General features: G+C 53.8%; 2 protein-coding genes across 2 annotated transcripts; both read right to left on the bottom strand.

Moving 5' to 3' along the window:
* Positions 1-4,930: 4,930 nt before the first annotated feature.
* LOC104047500 (cytochrome b-c1 complex subunit 1, mitochondrial) lies at positions 4,931-14,134 on the bottom strand. Its single transcript, XM_064453785.1, has 13 exons — positions 13,961-14,134; positions 13,415-13,555; positions 12,846-12,932; positions 11,720-11,849; positions 10,715-10,913; positions 10,039-10,118; positions 9,779-9,894; positions 9,224-9,367; positions 8,324-8,484; positions 7,212-7,297; positions 6,618-6,706; positions 6,003-6,078; positions 4,931-5,170 (listed from the first exon to the last, which is right to left on the bottom strand). The coding sequence occupies exons 1-13, from the start codon at positions 14,108-14,110 to the stop codon at positions 5,106-5,108; spliced, it is 1,524 nt and encodes a 507-aa protein (XP_064309855.1). The 5' UTR covers positions 14,111-14,134; the 3' UTR covers positions 4,931-5,105.
* Positions 14,135-14,190: 56 nt separating this feature from the next.
* SLC26A6 (solute carrier family 26 member 6) lies at positions 14,191-20,902 on the bottom strand. Its single transcript, XM_064455661.1, has 21 exons — positions 20,887-20,902; positions 20,510-20,592; positions 19,961-20,118; positions 19,517-19,656; positions 19,309-19,419; positions 18,854-19,029; positions 18,592-18,756; positions 18,316-18,468; positions 18,051-18,133; positions 17,808-17,955; positions 17,587-17,700; positions 17,406-17,483; positions 17,164-17,259; positions 16,931-17,037; positions 16,776-16,845; positions 16,515-16,607; positions 16,308-16,412; positions 15,558-15,743; positions 15,377-15,431; positions 14,965-15,086; positions 14,191-14,883 (listed from the first exon to the last, which is right to left on the bottom strand). Exons 1-21 carry the CDS (start codon positions 20,900-20,902, stop codon positions 14,860-14,862), a joined length of 2,283 nt encoding a protein of 760 aa, XP_064311731.1. The 3' UTR covers positions 14,191-14,859.
* Positions 20,903-22,628: the final 1,726 nt, after the last annotated feature.

The raw sequence follows: 22,628 nt of genomic DNA on the forward strand, positions 1-22,628 counted from the left end.
CACACAAAGTAGAAACGAGTGGACAGTACTGCGGCTATTTTACAGAACACTTTGCACACCTGAGTGACCATGTGCCGAGGGCAGTGCATGCAGAGCAGTTTTGTTCTGTATACCGCACTGAGTGTCAGTACCCATATTGACAGCAGGGCAATACAACACCCAGAAAAAGCTAGATGTGCAATGCCCCACTGCAGGCTCTGGGCAAAACTAGGAAGAGCACTCAGATATTCAGGCTCCTGTTTCAATATCTTAAATACATAATTAGCCTCGCTCAAATCAGGTCCTATGGCATTTGATCCAGCCTCATTCGCTGTCCTCATGCTGTCTGTGCTACGCAGTTCTCACACCAAGGCAGTGTACAGAGACTTTAATCCCAGAGTGTGTCTGAGGCTCAGCAGTGGATGGTGGGGCACTGAGTGGGAGCAGTGTCTCCAGAGCACCTGGGTGGTGATCCAGCACAGGTGCTACTTCCATTGACACGTCTTTGTACAAAAAAATCCCTCCTGCTCTCCCAGACCAGAGCTGGGACCTCCCCAGACTGCCACCCCCAGCAGCCTAGTGCTGGGCCAGCAGCTCCATTTTCCATAGCTGGGTGGGTGAAGAACCTGGGCAGATCTTCCTCCAAGCACCATGCTTCTAGTAGCTTTTCTGGGCTTCCCCAGCAATAGGCTCAATGGAAAGCAAGGCCAAACCTTGGCAGCCCCATGCTTAAACTTCAGAGGCCTAACGAAAGAAAATGTGTAAGGAGAAACAACTGGAAAGAAGAGATACGCATGGAGAAGTGAGAACCACTGATCCTCTTTGGATGGTGCATGGGGTAAAGCAGCTTTTAATGAGGGTGTTCAGGGCTCAGATTTGCCCCCTTCCAGACACGCTATTGAAGAAAGAGCTGAAACAAAGATGACAAGCCCTGCTGCCATGCCCTGCTCAGCCTTGTGTCTCAGGGCAGCCCGGATGGCTGTACCTGGCAGTCAGGCCTGGATGGGCCCTTTGTCCATTGCTTTTCCATGCAATGAATACAGTAAAGCTTTAGATGAGCCATTTCCTTTTCCAAATAGGAAATACGAGTTCTGGATAGGCATCCGGATACTGCTGCTCACCATTCCTCTCTCCTGGTGTACAAAGTCCCCATGGTGAGGGGCAAGGTGAAGTGCAGGAGGCCTGGGCAGGGCAAGCGTGAGTCTGCCAGGCATCAGGTATCACCCTCGCCCTAGCAATCCTGCAGCCCTGCTGGGTGACACTTCAAACGGAGAATGCAGCTCTCCTCTGAGCAAACCACACTATGTAGGGGCTGGCCAGGGAAAAGATCCCCAGTTGTGGCCACACTGATGCCTCGGTCAATCCCTGCACCAAGGGGTCTAAGCAGTGCAAGGCTCCAGCAACATTAGACACCAGCAGAGCTGCATTTCTCCTGCCCTGTCTTCTAAACCCTGCTCACCTATTGCTCCCACTGCCTTTTTTCACCAGCCTTGGCAGGAGAGCTGGTAGAGAAGCATGCCCAGAGGGCTGCAGGCTCTCCTCCCAAAAGCTCTCTGGCACTGAAGAACAGCACAGCTCCAAGCCTCTCATTTCTCTGAAAGCCTCTCTGCAGCTCCCCGCTTCCCTGAGGACAAGCTTGGCTCAGCACCTATGATTAGTATCAACTGTACTTTCCAGGGGGGTTAATTAGTTCAGGTGAGGCAACTACTGACAGTTGGCTGCTGTGGCCTCTCTCTTGGCAAGCACCCGAACCCCAAACAAGCAGCTCACATATCAAAGGGGCTGCCAGCTCCACAAGCAGATCCACCCTGCACATCTGTTCTGGCCCCACAGCCCCATGCTGGGGGTACCAACAGCTTTTCCTGCTAGAGAGCAGGGAAACCTGAAGCACAGGTCACTAGCAATCACTCCCTGTTTTCACTGCTAGACTTTTACATATCCGGAACAGCTCTGTATGGTAGAAGAGTCAGTGAAGCGCTGTGCAGGTGGCATTACAGAGCATTGCATAGAGTGCACACAACGATGCACAGTATCCTCTCTTCCAGTCAAGAGACAGAGGGCCAAGGTGTCAGGGAAGGAAAGCGGTTGCCTAGACGTAGGTGGAAGTTGTGAGCTTCAAAGGAACTCTACTGGGAGAGGATAAGACAGCACCGTGTGGGAGGGGAGGGAGCAAAGGCCAATTCATGCAGGCTAAATTTATCAGCACAGTCTAATGGAATCCCAAGTAACCTTCCAAGTGAAGTAGCAAAATAAAACACTTCGGCCATTGAAAACTAGACTGGTCAAAGAGCCCCGCTGAACAATCCTGCATTGTCCAGGGAGCCAGGAAACAGATTTATTAGGTCACCCAGGCCATCTCCAGTTTCAGTGAAATTGCCCTGTTGTAGGGATTGTTCCAACTCCCTCCTCTGGCTCTGTCACTGCCACTGTCCTTCACTGGGCAGCAGAAACTGCAGGAAGGGGAGGGGTCAGGTCCAAAGAAAGACCTCACCTTTTCAAGGTTCAGGAAAAGCACTGAGGTAGGACACTTCCATTGTGCCAGACATTTCCCAGTTTAGATTCCCTTGGTCTGAGGCTGATCCCATGGAGGAATAGAAACATACCCCTACGGCTCAAACAACAAGAGGCCTGCCAACAAGATTAGAGCTTTGGTTTGGATATGGCTGCCAAATGCCTGACAACTCTGCACTAATTCCAGGTTACGCTTCCCAAGCCCCTCACTAAGGCTCAGAGTATGGGTGGGTCTTGCCAAGAAATAATGCTCTCGACTCCTAAATGGGTTTCCCCTCCCCACCTTTTAGATCCCCAGTCTGGCTGCTTGGTGTTTACCAAGGAAAAACGGTACCACAAATCTCTTAATCATTAGAGCTGGTGAGACGCCGTGTTTCTGGAAGCACGGACTGCCACAGCACCCAAACACAGCAGGCACAACAAGGCAGAGTGCCATTGTAACTGCAGCCAGAAGATGCCATCATCTTGGGCACGGCTCAGCCTCGACTCCTAGCTGCTATCAGGCACCTAACAGCACTTTACCCAATGCCACTCACCAGGGCACAGCTCCTACTCCAGACCAGCCCAGATACTCAGATTTCTACATGGATAAAAGCCTCTACAAGATACCTTCTGACACTGTATAAGCCAGCCACCCTTCTAGAGCTGCAGCCTCTTGGTCAGGAAGGAGTGGGCATCAGTCCTCCCTGAAGTGCTGGGCGCATGCTGCTCAGCACAGCCAGCCTGCTGCTTTTGCAGAGAACCAGCAATTTGGAGAGCAGCAGTTGCAAGGTTTGAATCTGTTCCTAATACAAAGTAGTGCAGGAGGGCCTGGGGAATTACTCATGGAAAACAACCGTTTCCAAGCAGAGGCAGACACCTCCAGAGAGGAAAACTTGTACATCCTTGCTCTAGCATTTCCTATATCTCCCTTTCCTTGTACTCCTCACCAACTGCAAAACACCCTGGAAGCTCACCTGGGGAGGGAAAATATATAGCAATGTAAGACAAAAGAGTCTGAGTGCAGTCACAAAACCAAGACAATCATTTACCGGTTTCCCCAGGCTTGAGGCGTAAGTGAGCTTGTTCAGTTTTTCAGCCCTCAGCACACTTGTAACGAGCCAGAGCTTGCAATAAGTTAAACCCAAATTGCATCAAGAACACTTAACAGTTTCAAACTTGCCTAGTATACACAATGAGTTCAGACACACTGACTCTCTCATCAAGAATCCAGATTCAGCACAAATGATTTAGAACACTGGATTAGTCTCAAATGTAATGACTAATTCTTAGAAACTTTTACACTATTTTTAAATCCCACTTGTCAGGGCACCACCTGGAAATTAAATGAGAATCCCAGAGAGATTTATCCCAAAGACAAAAATTAAACATGAGTACCTCACAGCTTCCAAGGGTACCTGTGACAGGCTAGTGCCACCTGGTGGGAACCTTTCCTCCATTCCCCTTGCTCAGTTTCATCCTTTACTGTTCCATGTTCCAGCTTCCCAGAGACAAGACTTGGGAGCAACAACCAGATTAATAGCAGAAAAAGCAGAAAGGGCCGGGTAGGTCTTTTAACTATTCAGACCTAGAGATTATCTTCCAGGTACAGGCCAGGTCACAGCTTCTCAGCTATTGCATAGCTGAGGCTGACTAGATAGACAGAGGCCCATCTGCAAGAGAGATGCGTAGACTAACACCAACATACTCCACAACAATCTCTGCTTGTTACTGAGCTGGTTTACAGATAACCAGGAAGCTTAAGATGAAAGGTAATATATCTGGAAAGATGTTTGTCTAGCAACAGCTCCAGCTCCTCACACCTAACTCTGTTAGAGACAACCGCCTCAATCGTACCAAGGCAGCATCGGGCAAGGCCAGGCCAATCACCGTCACCAGCTTCAGCAGGTGGTGGGAACTCAGCCAAGCAGTTTTATCTATACTTGATTAGAGAGAGGGGTTGCACAGACTGCATCTACCACAGAGGCAGTTACTCCTATGAGAGGGTCACAAACAGCCAGGCCAGAAACACCAACACCACACCCAAGGGACAGGACCAATGAGGACCAATTTCCCATAAATACATTTTGATCTTCTTGATGAGCAGGAGAGCCCAGAGGTCCCCTCAGACAAGGGCCCTTTGTTCTTAGGTCTGCACAAGCAGCAATGCTACAGCCCGAGATTGACCATGCTACTGCCCACACAAAAGGGCACAGTGGAAGTAGCTAGAGCTACCCTGGCAGCCTCATACCAGTGGAAAGTCTTCCTTCCACCAGCCTGAAGACAAGACCTCTGAACCAGGACACTGCCAGCTCAGGACAGAGGCGGCACAGGCTGCAGACATACACACAGACAAGATTCTAGCATGAGCCCTGTCAAATCAAGATTGATAGGTCCAATATCTCACCAATTTGCCAATATTAACGATGTCTACATACATGACCCAGCAAGAGACAGTTGATTCCCAGCAGAACCAACTCCATATAGGACATTTATTTTTACTTTTATACATTGAACACTGAGAAGACAGCCATTTTGATGGGAGTCATTTTGCCCCTGGTGCACAAGACTTTCTGAGCCAGAGGGAACCTGTCACAGTCCAAAGCTTCACTATTTCCAACCTGCAGGGACATGTCCTAGAAACGGATCCAGTACATGGCACTGCGTATACGGTTGTAATCCAGAAGTTGTTCGATGGGACCTGAGTGAACAGAACAAAAGTTAGTCACTGGAGACACAGTTAAAATCCCTGCACAGTTTCCCATGGTCTTAAAGCAGATGGTGGCAGAGCAGACTGCTCACAATCCAGAGCAGTTATGCACAAAACTAGACAACTACAGCTCAAACCTGCAGACACCACATCCTGAGAGAGAAACTTGTTTCCTCAAAATAAGTTTTCTTGCACTGCTCCACAATGCTCAGTACAGCTCTACATACAGATATGAAATACAGGGAGCTACCAAGTCACAGAGATTTTGGCTAGTTCATTCCAACTTCCTGTTCAAAAACTCTTTCCCTTTCCAAGCTTCTCTGCTTTGAAGGGCAGAGGAAACAGCTGCATGGAGGAGGGGAATCCACAACACACAAGAAGGAGGCAGCAGAGCAGATCTGAGCTGCTCAGGCAGGTTTGCCCTTGGCCAGACAGACATGCCAGAGCAGCACAAGAGAATCGGGTCCCTTCACTTCCCTTGCATAAACCACCATGACCCCAGGGCAAGGATACCTGGCAGATGCCGCTGGGCCCGCACCCAGCTATGGGACTCCCAAACTTAGTCACAGCTCCACAGCAAGTAGAGAGGTGGAAGAACAGCCAGCAGCTCGCTGCCACTGCATCTCCATCACCTGCAGGTTTGCTCTCCTGGCAAATGTGCCTTAGCACATCTAATGTGCAGAGGTAGGATACCAGCAAAGAACCAGAGTGGTTAGGAGGCCAGAACAGCCACGCACAAAGTGCCTGCAGCTCACTTCCACTCAGCTCTTGACCCCTTTCTGGTTTTTGAGCTACCAGGTACTTATTGCCACATACTACTTACCAACTGCTGCAATTGCCGGGCATTTGTCATAAATGTATTTACTGCAGACCTCTCTCACCATTCTTGCATCAACAGCCTAATAAATATCAAACAAGCAATTAATGACCCTTCTAGCAGACCTGCATTTCTCAGAGTTGGAAGTCACTGTTGCCATTACATATCAGGATCATTAAAAAGATAGTCAGATCCTTGGGGACCATCTGCACCAACTGTACAGCTCTTGTCTGCAGGGATAGCTAATGTTCTACACGGCGCATTTTTGTGAGGGTACAGAAGACATGACAGTCAAAAATCTGAAGCCCTCCAAGGGGTATGGTGGCTGCAGAATTACACAAACTAGATGCTGGCCACCTCTAGGAAAACTGTTAAAGGAATTTCAAGTTGAGCTGTTAATGCAGGCATATGCCCTCTTTCCGGGATGGACTGAACCCAGCCACAGGGACACACAGCCTGTGCCAGAGATTCTGACACTTATATGAGTGTTGTGTGCTGACCACCTGTACTCCAGACAGCTTGACTAAGGGATTAGTAAGTCTCATGTTACTGCAGCAAACTAAGGCCAGAAAATGCTGACAACCACCACGTTTGGTTACCCCAACCAAAACAGATACCTACAGCGATCCTGGCATCCCATTCCTCCAGAGGGATACGGCGTCCATAGTTTAAGAGATGGCTTCCAATATTCTCACACACTGGTGTAGTACCTAGATGTTGAAGATATCGCATGGTCAGCGCAGCAGAAAGCCTTCCAGAATTGCATAGCCTGATTATCAGTAAAAGCAGACAGAAGCAACTCTAGACATTAAAGCAGCTTCTAATGAAGTACCAGTTGCAGCTACCACCCTAAGCAGCTCTGGCAGGAGTTAAGCAATATAAAAAAAGATTGCTTCATCAGTCTCCAAAGTGTTACAGCTGAAGCAGACCAGTTTGAGGGTCTCAGCTCTAACTTCTCCAAGCAACATGTTATTCACCCTCAGCAACAGAATGACTAGAAGTTTACAGAGTCACAGCTAGCCTGGAGCAGAGCAGGCTGGGGTCAGCTGCTTTGACAACATGGCAGAAGGAATGCAGAGCAGAAGAAAGGAAGTTTTGCCCAGTGCCTGCCAGCAGTACTGCAGTGTCTAACAGAGCTCTCACTCCCTGGAGAGACATAAGCTACGGTAACCCTCTGAAAGCTGCACAGTGGTCAATCCATAAACCAGAACATACCATCCAGTTGCGCCACCATGGCATTTCGGAGATAGTTCTTGGCTCTCTTCACCTCTGACTCTGTGGTACTAGTGCACAGACGCATCCTGGAGAGGAGATGGAAAGACCACTAAAGCTCTTAAAGATGTTTGTCTGCTCAGACAGAAGTGATTTCCGCCCTTTTCCAAGCCTCTGCAGAAATAATCTATTATCAACATTACTTGTCTTGCAGGCTTGAGATTCATTCTTCATCGCTGCATAGTAGCTAAGAACTGGGGAGCACTGAACAGCAGGAGGCAAGAGAAAGAGCTCAAGCTTACAGGCAGGGTATATCAGCCCACAGGTTACACACTGTTACACTCACAAAGGTCTAAGCAGCCCTGGTGCCAGCTCTAGCTTGCCCATCAGGCACAGTAGCAAACAGTCTGTGGTATGCTATCACAAGAGAAGGCAGGCATGTCAGCTATTCCCACACATGGCAAGCTGCTATGGAAACTGATGCTAAAAGAGCAAGACAGTTCTACAGAGTCTGTTTGGACTCCAGCTGCTAAATCCCTTCCTCCCCTGCCAACTGCAACATCTCTAGGGCAAGGACTAACTCCGTCTGCTCCATACACAGCACAGCTTGGCTCTGAATCTCAGATGCAGCCTTGAACCATTACTGGGATATACAGGTATACAGTAAGATGGAAGGACGGAAGGCCTCCAAACACTGGCATGACTCTAGCAGCAGGGCATTTATCAGCGACAACACAACAGGCAGGAACTCTGCCTGCTTTGCTCAAGTTTAACAAGACTTGAGATATGGAGATAAGTCTCTTGGGCACCTGGGAAAGCCTTGTCTCTAAGGAATGATCTCACTTGTATATAAAAAAAACCCAAAGCCTCAGTGCTAATACTTGGAAGCACAAACAAAAGACCCAAAGAACCCTAAGGGATTAAAATAGCTCCTCAAAAACCACATCCGAGGACATTTACAGAAACCACTTACAGAATCTCTTAACCAGAATGCAAGTTACAGAGAATTCACACAGGGACACAGCTCTCTGAAGACCTATTACACTGCCCACCAGCTCAGTGTCCCATGAGAGGCTCAGATCTTAAACAGGAACTTTTGCCAAAGTTGTACTTACCACTCCCGCTGAGCACAATACAGCATATCATCTATAGACAGAGGATCAGAAACAAAATGGAAACCAAACAGGCCGGTATCAGAGTAAGAAGTGTTGAACGTCTGGAAACTGTGGCAGAGATTATACTCGACAGCAAGCGTAGCCAGCCTGCTGGACTGATTCTGTAAATAAGGAGATACCATCAGCCATTTCAGTCTTACAGCTTCCTCACAGCTCAAATTCTTTCCAACTGAGCTGTTTTCACAAAGACCACAGACAAGACAGCACGGAACACTGCTGAATGAGAGCTTAATTTAGGCCCTTCATGTGGTCAACAGATGAGATTCACTGGTGGAAAAGCCACAGACAATGGCCTAAGAGTCCATCCAGAAAAACCATTTCCTTTCCCAGCTGCACATGAGGAGCTGGTATGCATACCACCACACGAGTAGGAGAATATGGGAAGTGCGAGGTCTCCCAGTAGCAGGGGGTTAGCACAGTTATACAGGCCAGATTTCAGACGAGAATGGATGTTTAAAATCCCAATGTTACAAGTTCCACCTGCTTTGCAGTTTTAAGACAAGCTTGCATCAGGAAACTGTAGACTGCTCTGTCCTGCTTCCATCACCACCCCACTTAGTGGTTAGTTCAGGACGGTAGGAATAAACTGCTGAAAATTCATCAGCTAAACCTCTTTCAAAGTTAGCAGAGAAGGCTCAGTTCATCTCCCAGCATCACCTCTGAAGAAGTGTCCTGGAATAGAAGTGTAACCAAGGCTATTCTACTTTCCAGACTCCTGACCACTTTGCAGTTGGAAGCTAAACACAACAGCCTTCCATAAAGCACAATCACCCAAGGTCTCCATAGCATTTCATATTATAAGGCTCCAGACTCTCCCTATCACACTCACAAGCCTCTTACCTTACCACCTCCAAACGTGCGGTCGTAGCGTCCAATGATAGCATTAGCCACATTGAGGACAACGTTATCTGGATCAGCCCATCCTGGCCCCTCCACAGCAAGAGCAATATGGGCAACAGGCAGAGCATCATCTCTGGCACGGATCTAGAAAACCATCAGGGAGCAGGGGAGAACGGCATAAGCGCTGTGGCTTTGTCTGCAGCCTGCTGCAATGCCAGGTTGACAAACTAGAGGACTTTGTATTACCCCAGCAAAATGAAACAGTCTCAGGCACTACTGCACAGAAACCAGACGTTCCGGTATGAGTTTTCCAGCAGATGATGTAAGCAACAGCTTCACTTTCCCAATACATTTAGGTCCTATCTAAAACCCAACATGTTGTGGCAATAAGCCCTGAGAACAGAACATGGGGGCACTACCAAGATGCTGCATCATCAATTTCTCTGAGCTACATGAACAGATTTTTTTCTCTCTCAGAAGCAGCTGTAACTGAGTTCACATTCATTCAACAGTGGCAACAGCTGCTTGTTTTGCCTGGGACCAGAACAACTTTACCTCACTCCCTGTGAAGCGACAGGGCGGGACAACAGGCACAGCATCCTCTTTGTATGTAAAAGGAACTCCACTGAAGTGTTGCCTAGCTACATCTACCAGCTCTTTGTGGGAAAAGCCTGGCAACAGGAAAGAGAGATTTGTAGTCTCAAACACCTTGATTTAACAAAATAATCTGATATTACATTAGAGATGTGTGATGGGTTTGATTGCCAGCCTGAGAACAGCCAGGCTTCCCAGAGTCACGAGGATCTAGAACTTACCTCCAGCAGCTGCCAGGACCATACGAGGTGCCTTGAAGTGAGTATCAACATATGAAATGAGATCTGCTCGAGTCAGATGCCTAGAAAGAACACAGAGACCGAGTACATCAGCATCTCTGATTTGGAGGGATGAGAGGCTTAGGAGAAGCAAGTTCACAGTGCAGAGACAGCAGTGACATTGTTCTCTTAGCTGTAGGGTAACAACAGTTTCTAGAAGCAAAATTGCACTGTCTGCGCTTTCCCTGTGCTCTAAATCCAGAGCACAGAGAACCAAAAACAGTGGCCAAGATGGAGAGTTACAGACTCCAATACAGACTAGAGAGTACTGACCCTGGTCACCAAGCTACACCTGTTAGGGTACTGGTGAATGCTCAAGGCCGCTGCTTTACTGATCACCCCTAGCTCTTATTTCTCTAACAAGTATGGGAGAACTTTCAACTTGGCCCTACCAATCTCACATCTTGTGTGAGGGGGATTCTAGAGAAAAATGTGTGCAGCATTGTTTTCACTAGCACCAATGGGGAAAACAGTCAAAACACAATGAGGCGGCCACGGGCACAGATCATGTGCATATATAGACTGTTTCCTTGTGCAGTCACCACTACTGAGAAGCAGCAGTCGTGCACCCCAAGGACTGAGCCCACGGGCTGTGTACCACATTCAGCCTGTTACTCACTTGATGTTCTCTGTGGTCCCCTCGACAGTGCGGGCCAGTGCAGTCCCCTGGAACGCAGTGGCATGAAGGTAATCAAAGGTAACATCCGTCAAGTTGCTGTCGATTTCCTTCAACTCCTGAAGGATGACGCCACGCTCCTTCTCAATCTGAGACTCCTCTAGGGCACAGTTCTGCACAATGTCAGCCAGAAGCTCTACAACTACAACACATTTCCAATGTTAGCAGTCCTGCTGCCTGACTGCTACCCAGTGTAGCTGAAAAGAGAAAAGACACACAGGCAGCAGAGGCACTGCAAGAGGAGTGAGCAACAAACCATGCTGGGGGGGTGATGCAACATGAGAGATGAGTATGACCCACTCCCACAGCATCAGAGAGGGACAAACAACACTGTTTTTACTCGAAGCCTCCAAGTCAGCTTGCCAAGCATCACTGCCAGCAGAAAGCAGGCAACAACTGCAGGTGCTGAAGCATGTCATAAGCAGAGTACTGTTGCAGAAACATGCTGAAAACTTACAGAGAGCTTGCAACATCTACAGCATAGCTCACATCTACAGTAGGGCCCATAGCTCTGACTCAGGTCACTGCCTCTGGACAAAATGGACCCAAAGAGGAGTCTGCACATGGTAGTACAAAGCACAAGCAACACCTGCAAGAGCTACGCTGAGCACTCCTGACACAGCAGCTGTCACTGACTTCAGTTTCTCAGCTCCAAAGACAACAACAGACTACTGAATCCCCCGTCTCCCTCCTGGCAATATAGTGCAGCCTGACATAACAAGCATTTTGCAAAATTGGTTTTAGGAACATGGGAACTTGCAGCCTTGAAGTACCATATCATGGCACTGTTCTCTTCAACTACCAACTAGAACCTCCAATTTACCACACAGCTATAACTTCATTCCCTGGTCTGTTGTTAGAAATGTCGCTAGCGGGAGAGAAACACAAGCACATGCGCTTGCTTCATCCTTAACCTCCAAATCAGACTTTGCCCACTGGTCATCCTACCTTTGGGCATGTCCTTCGACAAGGCTTTTATGTAATAGGCAGTCTGCTCCCGCGAGGTGTACCCATTCAAGTGAGCGCCCATACTCTCCACTTCCTTCTCAAAGGCAGCGCAAGGACGCTTCTTTGTGCCCTGAAGAAAACAGATAAACACAACTACTAAATGAACACACTTCCCTCTTGGGCAGAGCTAAAGCAAGGAAAACAGCAATAAAGACCTAAACCAATAAAACCTGTGGTGATTCATAAAAGCCAAGAGCAAGTGCAGAAAGCAACAGATTTAAAACTTGGCTTATTTACTCTAGTTAAAGGATGGTTGAGGTGTATTTTGAAAGGTCAATAAAACCTAGCAGAGAAGGAGAAGACCTACACTAAGAGACAACAGTGGCTGCAGATCACATCAGTGGAAGTAAACAAAGAACAAGTCTAAACCAAAAATAAGCAGGCTTCTAGCTATCCAAGCAGCAATATTCAGAAGCAGCCAGAATAGGAGCAGAAAACTACTTCTAATACAGAGCTCATCTCTTAAGGAGCAAGCCAGATGCTGCAGTTGCATGTGATACCATAGGCTGAACTGGAGTCAGCAAGTCCCAAGCTTAGATGCCTCCTGCCCTAGGGCTGTTCAGCAGACACATTATTATTAAAGAGCTTTAGCCTCTAAACTTTGCTAGTCCACTAAGAAAACCGAAGAAAAATAAATGGCTACAGGAAATGCTGCTTTGAGCTCTGCCTGCTAACCTGAAGAAACATGCTTCATAACATGGTCCGATACGTGCGCTATGCAGTGGCCAGGATGGTCAAGAATTGCAACCACAGCATCAGAGACTCAGTCTCACTTGTTACTTACAACTTCTTTTTCCTCTAAGACAGGAAATACCAACTAGTAAATAAGAGTTGCCTTAATTTGTGCATGATTGCAATCTGCCACATATTAAAACAAAGATCACCATATAGGCTAGGCGCCTTTTGAAGTTTATTTTTATACTATGTGCAGTCTCTGGGACTCAGATGACCTGACTTGCACCGTCTTTTAACAGCTACAGCTTCTGAAGCAAAAACACAACATGTAAGTGAACATTTAGAATAGCTCTCCATGCAGTCCTGTGCCAAACTTCGCATACTTCCTTACCTTAAAGGCCAGATGTTCCAGGAAGTAACCAGCACCGTTGTTGTTCTCATTTTCGTGGCGGCTCCCCACCCCAATCCACACACCCACCTAACAGCAAAAGCATCAAGTACACATATTAGAAAAGAAAACAAACTGCATGCTCAAGCCTCATGCCACAAATATAACAGCTGGGACAAGAAGTCTCCTTCACAGACATTGCACTAGTAGCACCAACATAAGAACAAGCACCATCAGCTGTTTCCCATACGCATTTTGGCTTTTTATCCAGCAGCTTTGCAAAAGCCTTTGCTAGTTTTGCCAGAGATATAACTACTACCGGCTACTTACTGCTTACGCAAAAGCTGTAAGGCTGAGAACACTCACAGAGCACAAAAGCTTGACTACAGACTTATACAAAGCCAGGTTAGGCCTTCTACTGCTACATGAATCCCACTGGTTAACAAGGAGAAGCAGTAGGGTCGCTGCCAAAATATTTGGTTCAAATAGGGGTTTGTCACTTCTAGAAGACCAGCTACAGACTAGGCACGGCTGACTGTTTCAAGTATGCTCTTAGGCTATCTTAAACATACCGTACATGTAGGCTGATTGGACTCCTCTGAAGCTACACGGAGACCATTGTCCAGAGTGGTGACTTGGGTCTCAGGGATATTGTGGAGTGTCTGGGCATAGGTGGCAGCACCTCGGTTCCTTGTCAAAGTCAATAAAGCTGCCTAAATAAAAAATAAATAAATCACCCCTAACTAGCAGCTCGCCCCTGCAGGGCAGACCACAGGCTGCTGAAAAACCCCAGCGAGGAGCTCCGCGAACCGGTGCGACCCGGCACCGGGCCGTAGGAGAGCAGACAGCGGTACCCGGCAAGCCCCACGAAGGGACGCAGGCCGCCGCTGGCCCCCGCCGGGCCCCACCCCACCCAACCCCACCCCGCTCTAGTGGCGGGGGCTTCCCACGGCGACCGCCACCCGCCCGCACCGGCCGCGGCGTCCCCGTGACCTTCCCGGCCGGCCGGCGGTGTGGGCCTGGCAGCCCTGCTACAACCGCAGGGCCTCCCGCTCCCCTGGCCGGCTTCCCCCCGGCCCACCTCGGCGCCTCCCCCGCCGCCGGCCGCAGTAACTCACGGAGGGGCGAGGGCCCCGCAGCAGGGCCCGCCCAACTACACTCCCCGCCCGGCACACAGAAGAAGCCGCCATCTTGTCCTGCCGCCGCCGCCGACCGAGCTGCAGCGCACCTGCGCAGGAAGGCGGGGCTTGTGGGCGGTGGAGGCGCATGCGCACGAAGCCTGGCGGCGTCGGCGAGTCGGAGATGCGCATGCGCACAAAGAGGGGGCGAGGGCGGAGGGAGAGCATGCGCAAAGAGATGTGCGCGTAGCGGCGCCCCCTGGTGGCGGGAGGGCGCGGCGGCGACAGGCCCCGCGGACGGGAGGGTCCCGAGGTGGGGGGTGGGGTCGGAACCTCAGCCGTACCGAGCCCTAGGCCGCGGCCCCGAGGGGAAAAGTGGCGGAAAGAGGCCGGAGGGAGCGGGGTGGCGGGCCAGCCTGCCGGCAGGGCGGGCCAGGCCGGGGCAGTGCCTACCGGTGCCAGGGTGCAGCTGGGCGGCCTGGCCTGGGGTTACCTTTATTGAGGAAAGTGCATTAAAACGAAGCCTGAGAAACGCTACACGGTTTTATCCGCGACGCCAACCCGCCGCCGGGAGGTGGCCCCCCTCGGCTGGGTCCGGAGGGTCCTTCCACCACACCGCAACCAGGGCCCAGCCCATTGCTGGGGCTGAGCAGGGGCTCCTGGGCGGCACCTTGGCGTGACGTCCCTGTGCCGGAGCGGGGCGTGGGGCCCTCGGCCGGCGGCGGCTTCAATGCAGTGGGAGGTCACAGGCGGGGCAGGGCCCCAGCTGCCGGAGTCCAGAGGGGCCGGTGAGGGTACAAGGTCTGCGGGCGCCGGGGTGGGTGGGTTGGTGCCGTTGGGGCAGCAAAGCTTCACCTCGGCTGCCCAGCTCTCTGGGGAGACATCGTCCTCTCACAGGGCTACATTCTGGTGCTGAGGTCCACCTAAGGGAGACAGGCAGGGAGGGGTTTGCTTGGCTGCCTCCCCTCCATCACGGTGACAGGGATGGCAAGGCTGGTGCTTACTGAGGCTTGGTGCTGCTCTGCACCAATGTGGACCACGGCATCATGCACCGAGGGGAAGAAGGAGTGCTTGGTGATGGCCGAGCTGAAGAAGTTGCTCCGCTCCAGCTGGGCCAGGACAGGCACTGTGTGGAAGGAGAAACATCTGAAGCTATGGTACCCAGTGGAGCCCAGCACCCCCCACCCAGAGCAGCCTCCCCTGCACTGCAGGGGCACTGGGGCCATCACCAGGGTTCCAGCTGCCTCACTGGGGGCTGTGGGGCTCAGGCTGGATCCCTGGGACAACCTGCAGCACCTGTCCCCTGGGTAAACCCTGGGGATGGGGACACCATGGAGGGAACACCAGGCCAGCAGCTCTGTCCCGAAGGGGTAGGCATGCAGAGCAGGGGATGATGGCTCTGCAGAGCCTCCTCACCTGGGCAGCCAGCAACAAAGACGTCCACTTCTATCTCATGGAAATCCCTGAAGATCTGCAAATGGCAGGAAACATGTTTTGCCAGGGAACACGGACAGGGAGTGGCCATCATGCCACCTCACAGGGCACCTGGGACACCCTTGGTGAGGCAGCCATCCCACCTGCTCCCCCAGCCCCTTACGTTCTTCAGGATCTTGATGGAGACAGTGTCCATGAAGCTGACAGGGCTGAAGTCCAAGACGACAGCATGGAAGCTGGGCTGGGGCAGCCCTAGGGTGCGCAGGGTGGGCTTGGGGGGTGTGCTGCCCTCGGCCCCGCTCAGCTCGATCACTGCCACACCTGGGCCATTAAGCCTGTCCTCTGCATCCTGGGGGAGGGAAGGAGACCAGGCCTCACTGCACAGATGCTGGTGGCACACACACACACCCCCGACCTGGCAGCATACCACCCCCGGGCTTGCCCTGCCCTGTGGTGCAGTGGGGCCTGGTGAGGCTTTTTGGCCTGTGTTAGGGCATGGGCAGTGGGTGGCCTCGGGAGTTGGTGCCTCGCTTGCACCTCCACCCACTTTTGGACTCTGTCTGTGTGTGCCTGGGACCCATCCCTTTCCGCAGGGACCCTCTCCAGAGCTGGGCTCATTAGCTGGCGCCAGGTCAGCCTTTGCTCTTGCTCTTAATTCTGATTAACTTGACAAATGGCTAATGACTCACTGGCTCCACCACCTAATCATTAACGACCTGGCTTTCCCCACCGACCTTGGGTGTGACGCCATGGCCCAGATCTGCCCCAGTACCTCTTTTCACCCAGTGGCCCCAGACTGAGCAGGCGGCCCTACGGGCCACCAAGCCTAGCGAATGCACAGACAGGAAGGCCACAGCCAGGCAGGGAGGCGGTGCACATGGCACCAGAGGGGTGCCCTGTGCCAGGGAATCACCTTTTTCCTCTTTGCATTCTCCTTCTCCGCTTTCTTCTGCTGTTTCTTCAGCTTCTTGAGGGCCTTCTTCTTCTTCTCGATGAGGCGGTCCACGTTGATGCCGCTCTGCAAGGCAATGCAGCCCTGTGTCCCTGCACACCCCACGGCCACTCTGGTGCCAGCAGGTGGGAGGCATGGGGAGCACCAGGGGGCTGGTGGTTCTCCTACCTTCTTCTTCAGGGCCTCAGCATACAGCTCCACGTTGGCAAAATACAGGGTGGAGGAGGAGCGGAAGATCTTCACCCCGGGGACCTCCTGTGCCTGGGGGCAGATGGGGAGGGTGCTACCCCAGGGATGGAGCCCACTGCTCCCCTCCCCTCCTTCTCCCTAAATGCCCCCCACTCCTTTCCCCAGCAAACAGCCCTGGGGCTGCTTTGAACTGCCCCCCACATTGCAGGTGGCTCTTCTCCCACTCCCTGGTGTTGTTACCATCTGGTATTCAGCCACATCCCTGTAGATATCGGTGTCAGAGATGCGCCCCAGGATAGAGTAGTGGGGGCTGTGGGGAGAAGAGCAAGGAGCTGAGGTCACCACGGGCTTCTGCCCTCAGGACATGGCACCGGCCCCAGCCCTGGGGTACTCACAGCTGGGTGCGGAAGATGACAGTGAGCAGCCCGAAGGCCACTGACACCCCCAGGCCAATGTCCAAGTTCAGCAAGAGGGTGGCCACAAATGTCACAATCCAGACCATCTGGAAGGGGGGAGGAATGGTCAGCTGTGGCATAGCCCCCCGCACTGGCACCTGCAAACCTCAGGGAGGGTGGAGAAACCCTCTCCAGGAACAAGAGCAAAGCCCTGGGGCCAGTCAGCACCTTACCAGATCCACCCGGTTAGATTTCCAGAGCGTGCGGATGTCACTGAACTGCTTGAACATGCCCTTGAGGTTGATGATGATGATGGCAGCCAAGATGGCCTAGGAGAGAAGTCCCTGCAACTATGAGTATGCTGAGGGCAGGTTGGGGAGGGAGAGTGGCCTTGGCTGTTCCCCTGCCACACCACCTTGCCATGGGGCAGGCACAGGGGTGGGATGTGACGCAGTGTATGTGGGACCAGATGTACCTTGGGCAGGTCACGGAAGAGCTCTCCAATCTTCACGATGGTCACCAGGATGACCAGGGATGCAATGACACCAGCTACCTGCAGGGAAGAGCAGGCAGTGACAGGTGAGTCCCCCACCACTTGCTGTGCTCCTTGCCCCTGGTCCAGCCCCATGGAGGGAGGCAATGCTGCCCAGACCCACCTGGCTGTTGCCCCCGGTGCTCTCCTGCACCAGGCTCCGTGACATGGAGCAGCTGATGGCAAAACACTGGAAGAAGCCCCCCAGGAAGTTGCAGAAGCCCAGTGCGATCAGCTCCTGCAGGGACAGAGCAGTGTTGGGGGAACACCATGCCTTCCCCCAGCTGCAAGAAGTACAAGCTTGGTTTTCACCCAAGGAAAGGGCCCTGCACATCAGAGCATCACCTGGTTGCTGTCCACTTTGTAGCCGTGCTTAAGGGCAAAGATCTTGCCCAGAGAGATGCAGATGGCGTAGCCCACCACAGCAATGGCGAAGGCATTGCCCACCACCTGTCCAAAGTAGCTGAAGTTAGGGACCACAGGCGGCTTCAACCTACAGCCAAGACAGGGAGATGGGGCTCAAAAGGGGGGTCCTGTGTGCAGCGTGGTGCCCTGGCACAGTCACTCTCACTGCCCAGCCCTGCTCACCCACTGGGGATGTTGCCCACCACAGAGATGCCAAACTTGGTCTTCAGGTTCACGCCATAGGAGATGCCGGTGGAGATGATGATCTGGGGGAGGATGGCTGGAGTGAGGCAGGGTCTTCCTGCACAGGGACCGTGGTGGAGGAGGAAGAGACGCATGCCCTGGAGCTGCACTTGCCAAGGCACCCCATACTACCCCTTCCCACCCTGGAGGGGATAGGGTCACCCATGGCTGCATCTCCACAGGGAACTGGGGCAGGTCTGGGTACCGTGATAAGCTCTATGGGGATGGGCATGGGCAGCTTGGCGGCGAACTTGTGGTTGAGCTCTTTCACGATGAAGATGGCCACCATGGCAATGATGGCTGTCACCAGAGTGCCCACGTTGGTCTCTGGCAGCTTCTGGCAGATCTCAATGAAGGTCTACAGGACAGGAGGAAACAGGCTCAGGAAAGCAGATGACTCTCCAGCAGGTTTATGGGGGCCTCTGTGTGCCCCACAGGTGAGTGCCCGGCGGTCCCAGGGCAGCAGCAAACTCCCACTCACCATGAACATTGAGAGTGGCCCTGAGTGCTCACCCAGGGAGACCCCAAAGACGTTCTTGAGCTGGGAGACGAGGACATGCACAGAGGCAGCAGTCGTGTAGCCACGCACCAGCGGGTCTGAGAGGTAGGTCACCACGAAGCCAAACTGCAGGAGGCCCAGGACCACCTGGAAGGAGAGGTAGCAGGAGGAGTTCCCCGCTGCTCGCAGCCATGGGGCAGCATAGCCCCCTGCTCCCTGCCAGGCTGGGCTGGGGCCCCCTTACCTGGAAGATGCCTGTCAGGACAGTGATGGCGGCCACCAGCTCCACCCTGGCAGCATCGCGCCGTTCCTCATTGACCATCGTGACATTGGTGCCATTGACGGCCTCTAGGAAGTTCTCACTGGGCACCAGGGACTCTGTCACACTCCCAATCATGACAGAGATGACGGCAAAGGGGCCTGGGGACAGGCAGGGTGTGGGCAGGGAGCCCAAGGTCAGCACCAGGACCTTTTTGAAGTCCACAGGAACCTGTCTCCCTGGGCCAGGCTCAAAGTGCACCCACTGTGCTTTCGCTCGCTCTGGTATGGCCAACCACCTTCTTGGTGGGGCAAATTAAAGGCAAGAAAGGTTCCCCCAGCTGTTGATGTGGCAATGCTGTGCCATGGATGAAGGCTTGCCCCCTTCTTCCTCGCTCCCTCCCCACCATACCCTTGGGAGCACATGGTCCCTCAGCTTACCCACGGAGTTGTGCCTGGACGTCCCGAAGAAGAAGTAGAGGAAGACAGGGTAAAAGGAGGAATAGAGACCGGTGACAGGTGGCAGCCCGGCCAGCAGTGCATAGGCGAGGCCTGGACATGGGGAACAGGGAGAAACATCACGGTTGGCCGAGCCCCAGCCCCCTTGCCTGTGGGGAGCAACCGGCTGCCTGGGCATGGCATCGCTTACCCTGGGGCAGGTGCATGATGCCCACACTGAAGCCTGAGGTGATGTCCCCCAGGAGCCACTCCTTGACCGGGTAGCGAGGCAGCCAGCGCAGGAAGGGCAGGAATTGGAAGAGCAGGGACTTGGCAGTGGAGGTTGAGCATCTGGTGGGGAAGGAGCAGGAACTGGGCTGAGCACAAGTGCAGGGGCTTGGGGACATCAGCAGGGATGGACGGGGCCCCATGGGAAGCAGTGGGTCCCGTGGGACTCCCAGCTCCATCCACTGGAGCCAGGTATCCATCCAGGCAGGAGGACAGAGTGGGAACATGGGTGTTTGGGCTTGGGGGAACCAACCGTGTCTACCGCAGGGGCTGGGACAGCCAGAGCCAGGCTGCCCATGGCAGTGGGGCTGAGGCACATGGTGCCTGGCAGGGTCCAGACACACCCCTCCAGCTGTCACGGTCCTACCTGGTCTTGTGGAGATAGCTGCGCAGTGAGGGCTTGGTGGGAAGTTTCCGCTGTGCCACCTCCTCCAGGTCAGCCTCGCTCAGCACCTCGCGGGGTACGCGGTGGCTCAGTGCCATCTCTGCTGCTATGGCCGCCCAGCCCTCCCACGTGCCAGCCCACTGCAGGTAGATAAGGGACAGCTAAGGCGTGTTGCCATGGCTGGGGGTACCCAGCACCCTACCTACCCTGCAGCCCCTCCTGCAGTCCTGCTTGCCCCGTGGAGCCATCCCATCCCAGCCAGGAGTGCAGGATCAGCCCCAAGGCCAAGGGCGAGCCAAGTTTTGAGAATCCTGAAGCAGTGGCAGAGCTCGCAGTGGAGAGCGGCAGGCGGCCAGCGTGTGGGCAGGGAGGGAGCCAAGGCCTCCGCAATTAGCACTGCCTGCTCCTGTCCCACACCAGCCCCATCTGCCCCACCAGGTGCATAGCTGGAGGCTGCCCCTGGGGAGCTCCCCCTCCGCCTGTCCATGCAGAACCCCCCCTTGGTACCAACCACCTTTCTCCTTCACGTACCGCGGTGCAGCCAGGGCAATGGGCTAGCACAGCCACCGAGCAAAGCCCCAGCCACCCCACAGCCCTGTCCGCAGACTTTGTCCCTTTACACATGAGGGGAGCAGGAATGTCAAGCCCTGACGAGCATCACAGGCTTGCCATCTCTCTGCCTGTGCCCTCTCTGGTCCCGTGCGCTGCAGAGTGGGCTGAGCCCACGAGCAGGGAGGAGCAGGGCTGTGATGGGGATCTCTCCCTTTCTAGGGCTGGGACAGTGGGACCAAGGTGTCTCCATATGGATCTGCAGTCTGATCTTGCTCAGGACTCAAGCTGAGAGGTGCCACCATCCCACGAGGCTCACCCAGCTAGTGGACCCAGCTAGTCCTGAGGTGCTCACTCACTTGCGACCAGACCCATGAACCGCTCATGGGGTGCCTGTTTTACCCCCAGCCCTCATACCTGTTGTGCCCAAGTTGGTCGGGTGCTGCCAGCTGGGCGCACGCTCTGCTCCCTCTTAATATCTGCCTGTGATCTTTGAGACACCAGTCCCTGCCTCCTGCCGTCCCGATGAGCTACCTGCTTCCCAGCCCCACTGCTGTGTTGCACCCGCCATGCTCCCCCAGTACCCTGTTGTGCCGGGTGCCCTAGCTATGGCAGGCCCAGGGCTGTCACTGCTGCTTCTTGGGCCATCCCATCCTGGGGACTGTCCTGGCCAGCCTCAGCCACCGGCCCACAGCCGTGCCTGGGGTGCCGCTGTGCCCCAGTGCCCATGCCAGGCATAGGGGAGGGGTCTTCTTACCACTGGGCACATCCTGGTGTCAACCTTCTGCCAAGGGCTGCTAGTGCTCACCTCCCTGGGGCACTGCTTGGCATCCTGCCATCACCCTCCTGTGCCCCCACACCCACAGGTGTCCCCCTGCTTTCCCCCATCCCGGAGAAGGAGCTGTGCCTGGGGCAAGGTGGGTTACCTGCAACCTTCAGCTGTGGCATCCAGGGTATTTTCCATGGGCTCCGACCCCTGCTTACCTGCTAGATATGGGTGTGCTGTGCCGTGTGGACTGCCCTGCTCTAACCCAGCGCACAGACCCAGCCGTTATCTTGTTCCAAAGGTCCCCAGCGGGCACTGGAGCCCTGCTGAACCTATCACACCTTCCTGGGCTCCACCATGGTCTGGTACCACCATTGGGTTTGGAGCATTTCTGAGTCATGTTTGGCCCAAGCCCACACGGACACAGCAGTGGAAATGCAGGCACCCATGGGCTGGGCTGACTTGTGCCAGGGTGCAGGGAAAAGCCAGTGGGCAAGGCAGGGCAGGGCAGGTGCCAGGGAGCCCTAGGTACCCTGTGTGGTGGGATGGGGCTGGTGTGTGACATGAGTGGCGACACCCAGGACCATGCTCTCTGGTGTTGGAGAGACTCATTCCCATCCTGGCTGGCTGGCTGGGGGACAGCCTGTGGCCACCCTGGCTCTCCCCGGGGTTGGGCCAACCTGGGTCCCATAGCAACCACACACGGACTCCTCATCTGCCTTCCAGCTGTGGGGCTGAGCCTGCTCCCCTCAATCTCCACTACATCCCCAGCCCCGCACTGTCCCACCTCCATGCCCATCAGCCCCACCATGGCCAGGTAGCGGCACGCCAATGCCGGCACATGCACCCATACACATGTGACTCCCCATTGTTTATCCACTTACCTGGCACTGAAGCGGAGGCCGTCACAGGGCTCCTGCTTGGTAGCAGCTGATAGCATGGGTGCCATTTACTGCCTCCTTATCACTGCTCCCGGCCCCCACCCTGCACTGCTGCTTCCTGCACTGCTGCTTCCTGCACCCCAGCCTCCAACGCCCCCCACCCACAACCCGGCTCAGCTGCTCTGCCTGTGGGTCCCCCTCAGCCACCCCAGCCTCCCAGCAGCCCTCCCCCTCACCCACAGGCCAGCCTTAGGAAGGTCTGCAGGACAGGACTGCAGCTCCCAGCACCACCAAAGCGGGACTCCCCAGGGGCCACCATGAGCCCAGCCCCGTGGTGCTCAGGGGCCGACCTGGGCTGGGTCAAGCTCAGGCCAGCACTAAGGAGGGAGCCCGTGAGCGACCAAGGCTCCACACTCATCGATGGCGACCCTTGCTCAGGGTGCCCTGGATCAAT

The sequence above is a fragment of the Phalacrocorax carbo genome, chromosome 6, assembly GCF_963921805.1.
Source record: "Phalacrocorax carbo chromosome 6, bPhaCar2.1, whole genome shotgun sequence".
Taxonomy (NCBI): domain Eukaryota; kingdom Metazoa; phylum Chordata; class Aves; order Suliformes; family Phalacrocoracidae; genus Phalacrocorax; species Phalacrocorax carbo.